This window comes from Pongo abelii, chromosome 7 (genome assembly GCF_028885655.2).
Source record: "Pongo abelii isolate AG06213 chromosome 7, NHGRI_mPonAbe1-v2.0_pri, whole genome shotgun sequence".
Classification (NCBI taxonomy): domain Eukaryota; kingdom Metazoa; phylum Chordata; class Mammalia; order Primates; family Hominidae; genus Pongo; species Pongo abelii.
In genome coordinates, this window is record NC_071992.2 from 55,441,716 (window position 1) to 55,451,888 (window position 10,173).

At 40.5% G+C, this 10,173-nt stretch overlaps 1 protein-coding gene across 1 annotated transcript; it reads right to left on the minus strand.

Annotated features, from left to right (window-relative positions):
- Nucleotides 1-448: 448 nt before the first annotated feature.
- Nucleotides 449-3,544, minus strand: LOC134761923 (ribosomal biogenesis factor). Its single transcript, XM_063726628.1, has 3 exons — nt 3,367-3,544; nt 890-1,006; nt 449-598 (listed from the first exon to the last, which is right to left on the minus strand). The coding sequence occupies exons 1-3, from the start codon at nt 3,478-3,480 to the stop codon at nt 527-529; spliced, it is 303 nt and encodes a 100-aa protein (XP_063582698.1). The 5' UTR covers nt 3,481-3,544; the 3' UTR covers nt 449-526.
- Between the last annotated feature and the right edge of the window lie 6,629 nt (nt 3,545-10,173).

Below are 10,173 nucleotides of genomic sequence, written 5' to 3' on the forward strand. Positions count from 1 at the left end.
AAACAAAGGGCTCTGATTGCTTTAGGGGATAAATGATTTAATATCCACAAACCTCCCCACTCCCAAAAGTAACTAGATTCTGGATTTCAACTTCTAATTGTGAATCCTTCTGTTTTTTCTTCTTACAAGAGGAAAGTTAAAGGACACTACAAGTCATCAAAAACAAGTTGGCCAAGGACTCATTACTTGTTTGTCTTATATTTTTACTGCCACTAAACTGCCTGTATTTCTGTATGTCCTTCTATCCAAACAGACATTCACTGCCACTTGTAAAGTGAAGGATGTAAACGAGGATATATAACGGTTTCAGTGAACAGATTTTGTGAAGTGCCTTCTGTTTTAGCACTTTATCACATTTTGTTGACTTCTGACATTCCACTTTCCTAGGTTATAGGAAAGACATGTTTATGTAGTTTGTTTTCAAAATGTGCCAATGCCTGTACATTAACAAGATTTTTAAAAATAAAATTGTATAAAACATTTAATTTATTGGTCTTTGTGAAGAATTAGATGCATCACCACTATATTACAACAGAGCCATTAATCTTGTAGCTTCGTCAACATTAACAGGTTTGCTTTCATGACGCTGCTGAGGAATCTGAAAGGAGAAAGTATTGTATTTAAAAACGTAGACAACAATAGCAGACAAATGACTTATATAAGCTGTTATTCAATTTAATTTTTCTAGTCATATCTTTGGAAGTAGAACAATAAATCTGTATATTCAGACAATGTTTTAGAGTCTGAATATGCTATTTATACTATAGAGCCTAGTACTAGAGAGCCAGTACCAAGAAAGACACTCAATTTACAGGCTTTGAAAACTTGGAGTTTAATTTACTAGCCTCAATTTGTTAGCCATAAAAAAAAGCAAATGATTTCTGCTTACCAGTTCTTTCTGCAGAGGTTCAAGTGAAGTGCTTTTTGAGAAATGTGCAAGTTCCTTTTGTACATTTACAAAAGCTTTATTTACTCTGTTAACTTTTTCCTCATTCATAATGTTTATCTTTTAAAAAAGAAAAAAAAGCATTAATCTATGATCTCATAACCATTAAAGATAAGATATGTTCAACCTTAACCCATTAAATCTAAAATCTAAAAACTCTTACCAACAAATTAGGAATAATTCACTCAAAAATTCTTATAGTCTTATTGGGAAATTACAGACAAAAAGTTTTGATTTTTAAAAAATGGGATTTATGTGGATATGCCTCACACTTATGTTACAGAAGGCCAAGATATGTGACTGTGATACTGTGATTCATAATAAGATATATACATATATTTGGTCTTTGTCCTCATTTCCCGTCATACAGCTTTTTAAATCACTGTATTAAGAGGCATAACAGTGTCTTTTTAATGCTAATGAGATGGCTGGCAGCTGGGAGTCTCTAGATAGCCTCAGGAGGAGGGCTAGTCAGATAAAAACCAGGGTTGGAGGATTAGGACTTTCTGCTCCAGAGAGAGGAGTTGGGAAAAAGGTTAAGCCCATCACTAATGGCCAATGATTTAATGAATTATGCCTACATAATGAAGCCTCCGTAAATCTACAGAAGAACTGGGTTCAAAGAGCTTCTGGATAGCTGAACACATGAGGGCTCCTAGAAAGTGGCATGCCCAGAGAGAGCAGGGAAGCTCCATGCCCCTTCCCATGTACCTTGCTCTCTGCACTTCTTCCATCTGGCTACGCATCTGTCTCCTTTGTAATATCCTTTATAATAAACTGGTAAAAGTATTTTCCTGGGTTCTGCAAGCTGCTCTAGAAAATTAATCAAACCCAAGGAGGGGGTCATGGGACCCTTTATTTATAGCTGGTTGGTGAGAAGCACAGGTAAAACATCTGGGACTTGTGATTGTCACTGGAAGTTGGGAAGAGGCTTAGGACTCAAGGAATCTGACGCTATCTCCAGGTCAGCAGTGTCAGATTTCAATTAAAGGACACCCAGCTGCTGCCTGCTGAAGATTCATCTGCTGAATTGTTAGGTGTGGGGGAAACCACCCCACAAATCTAGTATTAGAAGTGTTGAGTGACCATATGAGAGTGACAATAAGAGAGACTGAGTTGCTTTTTTCCTGTATCCTTATAGTGACCAAAATCTTTCTAGGCTACAGTGCTGTCATCCCGCATCTATAGAAGAAACCTGGATCAAATACTTTTAGTCCCTTCTAACATAACAGTACATCTCTGAATCCTTCCTGGACCTTCTTGTCTTAATGGAAGACCCCTGATGACAGCTTCCCTTGCAGTCCTCCTCTTTTGAGTGTAACAGAGGTAGGGGTGGTGCTCTTGTTCTTCACTGCTGCTGCCGCCAAACAATTTCTCCTTCAAAACCCTTACCTCCTATGCACTTTATGCTGCCTACCCATAGATCTCTCTCTTAGATTCTACCTGGTGGCATATATAAAAGTTCTAGTACCTCCTGTCCAAATAAAATAATCTTCCTCAAATACACCAAGCTTTTCCCTAGCTCAGGGCCTCTGCACTGGCTATTTTTCTTTGCCTCGAACCCACCACTCCCAACACTTCCTGGCTCTTTGCATTGCTAGCTCTTTATCATTCTAGTGTTGGTTTCAATGTTTCAACTATGAAGACTGTCCTATATAAACTGTCATCCCCAAAACCCCCACCATCTGCTTAATTTCATTCCTAGCATTTATAAAATCATAAAACTATTCAACCAAAAAGCTTAACTCAGCTAGCTCATGAAAGTTGAAAGATGAAATGTTAGAATTCTAAGGATTATTATAATTAAACTGAGTCCTGGAGAGCTGACTCCATCTACTACTGAAACTTGAAAACATTTTCTTAAAAATTTTTCTTAAAAGAATCTAGTTAATCTTGAAGAAATTTCTCAGGTATTTTGAAATATAGACAAAGAAAAGAAAGAAACCCCTTTCAAATTGTGCATTTCAATAAATATTTTTTATCTTCATTTTACAAGTTTTTGTTTGAATTGCAGATGTCTTCAAAGAGACAAGAATTACTGAGGAGAAAAAGAATGGGTGCTCACTGACATCCCATGTCTTGCCTCTATTAATACATTCTTGTATTTGAGTTTAGAGATAAGAACTGTTTCCCATACTATGGTTTTTAAATGAGTTCTATGCTTCAGTAAATTATTAAATTGAAGCTTCACACATTTGTAGTTAAAATGTTTATTTCTTTTCAACATTTGTTTTCAAGAAAGGGAGGTTGTTTTTCTTCCTTTTTTTATATATTTTTTTAGACAAATGCTTGAAACCATCCTTACCTTTCTAGGAAAAATGAAGAACCTTTTTAAAAAGTCATAGCCCACAGTTGTTCAGTAGCTTAAAATGACACTTTGCTTGTAAACAATAAAGTCAGAGTACTTAACTAATACTCACCTTCTTAAGATTAGTGGTAACTGGTTTTGCTTTGTTTTTAGCCTTAAAGTTTTTTTGGCTGGCTATGTGAAATACATTCCTGGACTTCGGCCCTCTTAATTTGTTCTTGGCCATTGTGTAGAAAAGAAAATAAATTCAATTAAATTGCCCACATTTATGAACCGTAAGTCAATTTTAACTTTTTAAAGGTACCAATTAAATCTAAAAAATTCCATCTTACTCTTGATTATTTTTAAAGTTGGTGCATATATTATTTCCATGTCTTTCACTCCTAGTAGATTTTCTGCTCTTTGAGTACAGAGTAGCTAATTCTTCCCTGTATCCCCAGTAATGGGCCCATAGGAGGCATCCAATTAATATCTGCTGGTTGAATTCACTAATATCATCAACACAATAACTGTTATTCTCAGCAGTACCTCACCACCCATCCTTCTGTTAGTCTATATACTACTATGCTATTCTGGTTCCTATCATACTTTAGAGACTGATTCTGCCTCCTTCTTGACTTCTTTTTTATTCCTTTTTACTCTCCCCACTTTCTCTCCTGTGCATCCCATCAAAATCAGTCCTTAATCCTCCATTTCCTACCTCCCTCTCTCCCTTAATTTACTTTTATGACTTCCATATTACCTCTACGTCAATGGCCCTTGCCTTGAAATGTTGGATATTGTCTTTCCTCCGTAGCTAGAGATGAATTAAGCCAGTAAATTCTACCTTAAAACATCTCTCAGATCTGTCTTTAATAATGTATATGAGGAATAATTTTTAAAATATTAAGTTAACATGTATTGAGCTTTTATTGTATGTACAAGCACTACACTAATGTGCTTTAACTCATTTACTCCTTACAACAACCCTTTGTAATAAGTACTATTATCCCCATTTTAAAGATTAAAATTAAAAAACTGACACAAAGAGAAGTTAATTTGCCCAATGTCACACTGTCATTAACCAGGAGATGCCAGGACTTACAGCCAGGAAGACTAGATCAGAGCTAACGTTATGTTGTATTGCACTTCATGTATAAATATAAAAGCTATACAAAAACATGGTGTAATATTGCTTAGTTCAGGACTGGGTTCCTGTTGAAGTCCCTAGGTCCATTTGTTCAAACCACTGTTTGTCAAACTATGCCCATGGACCAAATCAGGCCAAGCACCTCTCCTTGTAAGTAAAGTTTCATTGGAAGCCAAGTGCAGGCACGGTGGCTCACACCTATAATCCTAGCACTTTGGGAGGCGAAGGCAGAGACCAGCCTCACCATGGTGAAACCCTGTCTCTACTACAAATACAAAAATTAGCTGGGCGTAGCGGCACATGCCTATGATCCCAGCTACTCGGGAGACTGAGGAAGGAGAATCACTTGAATCCAGAAGGCGGAGGTTGCAGTGAGCCAAGACTGCACCAGTGCACTCCAGCCTGAATGACAGAGCAAGACTCTGTCTCAAAAAAATTAATTAATTAAAAAATAAAGTTTAATTGGAATACAGTTATGTCCATTCAATCATGGGCTGATATGGCTGCTTTCCTGCTATAACTATGACCCACAAAGTCCAAAATATTTAGTGTCCGACCTTTAACAGAAAGTCTGCCAACCCCTGGCTTAAGCCATCTGCACAGTGGCTATCTGGCACCAAGCTATGCGATCGACCTTCCCATTGTTAAAAACCAACAGTTTTCCCAATGTATAAGGGGCAACGTGCCTTGGCTTGGCATATTACTGGCACGCTGAATCTACCCTAAATCTGCCACATATATCTCCTGTTACGTCTCTATAAACTCTGCTCTAGCCAGCCTGGTCTAACTGTTCTCCTGCACAGACACCTTGAACATTCTTCCTTTTTTTCCTTTGCTCAGTCGTAGCCTTGACTGAAATTTATATCTTCCTTCAATGTAGCCTTACTACATTTTAAGTAATTAAGGAACTACTTAACCGAAACAGCAATGCTTTTGAACCCCAACAGTATTCCTCCTACTTAAAAAATAATGCAGTAGAAAATACATGGTTATTACAGAAGATGCAAGAAATAAAATATGCATAATAAAACCCCTCAAATGAAGTAATCTAAAATCATTCCAGGCCGGGAGCGGTGGCTGATACCTGTAATCCCAGCACATTCGGAGGCCGAGGCGGACGGATCACTTGAGGTCAGGAGTTCGAGACCACCCTGGCCAACATGATGAAACCCCGTTTCCACGAAAAAAAAAAAATTACCCGGGCGTGGTGACGCGCGCCTGTAATCCCAGCTACTCGGGAGGCTGAGACACGAGGAGGCGGAGGTTTCAGTGAGCCGAGACCGCGCCACTGCACACCAGCCTGGGCGACAGACTGAGACTCAGTCTCAATAAAAATAAAAATTAAAATTAAATTATTACAATAGTAACCAAAATCCAATCATTCATCTAGTATATATTAATCAATTGCTATATGCCAGGTGTGGTAGTCACAAACCTGGTATACACAAAAAATATATATGGAACATAAATAATGACAGTATATATACGAAACATACACAAACTTGATAGGTATATTGTACATGACACTACCTATAATATATACACATGGACCATGAACAGACAGTCTACAAGTGAAGGAGAGGTTTACTAGGGCTGTAGACCTGAGGAAGGTTCCTGGAGAAAGTAATACACCAGTGGCGGTGTGCGAGTGGAAGGAAATTCTCTGAAAACCACGTAGAAACTGATCATGAAAGACACAGTCCGAAACTGGGACCGCGTCAGGAGATGAAAGGCCAACAAGCACCGGGGTTTCCGGCCTGCTACCCAGTAGGGCTGCCCGAGGTAGAGCGCGATGGAACCGTGCCTACAGGCCACAGCGGTATGAGACCAGCCCAATCCAACCCCGACCCCTGCAAACTTCACGCCAGCCCTCCAGAAAACTTAATTTATTAAACTCTCACCAGCAATTTAATACTTGCGTGTAGCTTTTTAAGCTCCAGGTGACACCATCTGGCACGTACGCCGTCTAGGAAGTTCCGGGGAGAATGAACCAGTCAGGATTCCACTCACGAGCCGTAGCTCCACCCACTGAATGGAGCCCCGTCCACAGGCGGAAGTCCCGCCCATAGGGCGAGTTCCCACCCACCTGGCATTGTCCCGCCCATAGAGCCAACTCTAAGGAGCAAGGTGCAGTGAGAAAGCGAAGCCCAACTCATAGAGCGAGGTTCGGAAGTTCAGTCTCATTAGCATCCCTTGTCTTCCGCGGTGTTGCAGACTTATCCTCAGCTCAAGCGAGTTTGGGGCTATAGAGCCAGCCAAGTCTCTACTTCCTGGCGTGGGTACTTGTGCAGAAACTGCCCGAGGTGCTTCTGAGACTGCACAGTGAAGACCGAGGCACTGGAGGTCAGCGCTCCGCCGCGGACTCCCGGTTAACTCTGCTACTCTCCCAGGAGGAGGCGCTGTGCACCTCTGGGTGGTTTCCTGGGTTCGGCTGGTGGTAGAGGGAACCTTGAGGTTGGAAAAGATCTAGAGCTATAATCTCCGAAAGGAAGATTTGTAATGCACTGCGAGTTAGAAATGCTTTTCTCATTGCAGCCTCCACGTTTCAAAAAGAGAATTTTTGACAGCACTGCAAAGGCACAAGAAACCAGGCACAGTATAAAACATACAAATAAAACAGGTACCAGGAACTTAAAACATTCAACCCATAACATCATCTAGGTTTTTCTGCTTTAAGAAAATTGACTCAATTCTTCCAAGAGAAAAACCCTACTTAAGCTAAATTTTCACATGTGCCTCTGTGAAGCGGTGGGTCGCCCCTCCACACCTGTGGGTGTTTCTCGTTAGGTGGAATGAGAGACGTAAGGCTGACTGTAGACATACTCGGGATCTCTCGTCGACTTGTCCTCAATGACCACGCTCGAGCGTACCTTCACCCTAGAGAAAAGCCTCCACGTTGGGCACCAGATGAAGGGGGAAATGTGGGGAAAAGCAAGAGAGATCAGGTTGTTAATATGTCTGTGTAGAAAGAAGTGGACATAAGAGACTCCATTTTGTTCTGTACTAAGAAAAATTCTTCTGCCTTGAGATGCTGTTAATCTGTGACCTTACCCCCAACCCCATGCTCTCTGAAACATGTGCTGTGTCATACTCAGGGTTAAATGGATTAAGGATTGTGCAAGATGTGCTTTGTTAAACAAATGCTTGAAGGCAGCATGCTCCTTAAGAGTCATCACCACTCTCTAATCTCAAGTACCCAGGGACACAAAAACTGCGAAGGCCACAGGGATCTCTGCCTAGGAAAGCCAGGTATTGTCCAAGGTTTCTCCCCATGTGATAGTCTGAAATATGGCCTCGTGGGAAGGGAAAGACCTGACCGTCCCCCAGCCCGACATCCGTAAAGGGTCTGTGCTGAGGAGGATTAGTATAAGAGGAAGGCATGCCTCTTGCAGTTGAGACAAGAGGAAGGCATCTGTCTCCTGCCTGTCCCTGGACAATGGAATGTTTTGGTATAAAACCCGATTGTACGTTCCATCTACTGAGATAGGGAAAAACCGCCTTAGGGCTAGAGGTGAGACATGCGGGCAGCAATACTGCTTAGCAAAGCATTGAGATGTTTATGTGTATGCATATCTAAAGCACAGCACTTGATTCTTTACCTTGTCTATGATGCAAAGACCTTTGTTCATGTGTTTGTCTGCTGACCCTCTCCCCACTATTGTCTTGTGACCATGACACATCCCCCTCTCTGAGAAACAGCGACAAATAATCAATAAATACTAAGGGAACTCAGAAGCCAGAGGGATCCTCCATATGCTGAATGCTGGTCCCCTGGGTCCCCTTATTTCTTTCTCTATACTTTGTCTCTGTGTCTTTTTCTTTTCCAAGTCTCTCGTTCCACCTAACGAGAAACACCCACAGGTGTGGAGGGGCGACCCACCCCTTCACCTCTATTTATTTTGTTGAGGTCATAGGAAAAACTGGATTTCAAACAAACGTAGATGTAAGAATTAAATAGAGGAGAGAAGCACGAAGGGTGGTTTTATAGTCAACAGGGACAGGTTTATTTTAAATAAACCTGAGACTGGTGGCTGGCCAAGTTAGGTCAGAGCCACACTCTCTTACAGACTAAGAGTTTTTAAGGATTCAGGGTGGGAGAGTTTAACAGAGGCTTGGACTGCTTCTGTGTCTCTTTGCTGTGCTTATCTGGGAGGGAGAGTTGTGTGTCTATTGCCATACATCTTTCTGCAGCTGCAGGCATACCAGCAGCTAAAAGTCTGCTTTTAGCTTCCCTATCTTAGTACACCTGAAGGGAAAGGAATGTGCTTATTAAGGCCCACTGTTTCACTGGGGCCCATTGTATGAGGGTGAGGTTTGGTAGTTACCCAAGAGACTTTCCCCCTACTTCACACTGTGCCTGAGCTGTCTTATCTGTGTTTTACTGACTGCTCTTTCTATCTGCTTGTAATTAGAAGAGAAGTGATTTCCTTGAGATTCATGAGGCTAGAAAGGGAGCTGGAAATTAAAAGTGGCAGTGTTTGTCCGAGATGACGGTGCTCCTGCTCTGTCAGTAAAACTGTCATTTATATGCCATTTTGTAGCTTACAAAAGATTTCAGCCTATACTATGCTCAAAATAGGGTGATAAAACCACTCCTCTTTTGCAAGTGATGATACTACTAAGGTTCAAAGTTTAAGCCATTTGCTGGCAGCCACACAACTAACTAGAAATTGACAAAGCCAGACAGTTTTGTAAAACTAAGCATTTTTTTAAAACAGTTTTTAAAAAGTTTTTGTAAACTTAATAATTCGCAAATCCACATTGGTTAGCACTTGGTCAAGTCCTCTTTCCAACAAACCAGGCTCTTGCCTGCTTACAGAAAGATTAGCAATTTTTGCAATAAATCACTTAATTATGTTTATGCCCATCACACACAAAAAATTAAGGAGTAGAATATACTAAGGGAAGAGGAATAATTGCTTGCCAATGTATGTTTATTCAAACTTTTACATTCTTTCTGAAGATCCACCTGTTAAAAACACCTAAAAATGCTGGTATAAAATGCCCATAAAGTGTAAGAGCAAAACAAAAACAGAAAACCGTTAGACTTTTTTATAGGCCAGAGTTATTCACATATACTGAGGTGAATAAGTTGGGTATAATTATTTGGTTCTTTGAATGTGAGGCTATTGATGTATATACAGAAGGCAAAGAAATAGATGTAACAGAATGACATTACAGTGTTTATGAAAACTGGTAGGTCTCACTTTTATTTTGAAGTGGCGAAATAACATGGTTATTCAGGCAAGAGCAGAGGTCTGAGTGAGGAGGCCTCGGTTTTTGGTTTACCTCTGCCACCAACAAACAGTTTGACCTTGGAAAAATTACTTCATTTCTCTGCCTCCCTTTCCCATATGCATGTAGATGGTCATTATAACCTCTTCAGAGAACATTGATTATCTGCTCTGCATCCCTTTCTGGATAACCACTCTTCTCCCATCAAGTGGTCCTGGTTGGGCTGATAACTACAGTCCCCCTCTAAGAATTTTCCAGCTAGAGCTGGTGGAAAATGCTGTCTCTTGCATTTGGTGTCTTTGTGCTGGGATGATATACAATCAAAGCTACTAGTGGCCATCTCCCCAGCAACTTGGAAGAAGTCTTCCTACAATGAGAGCAACACACACAAGAAGACAGAATTGAACAGACCAGAGGACGCTGATGCGATCATTTGAGTCCTTGGATTCAGCCATAGATGGGAGAAAGATCCATCCCTTCATTTTTCAAGTACCTGAGCTAAAATATTACCTTCTTTGAGCTTAAACTACTTTGGGTTGTTTTTATTTTATTTTT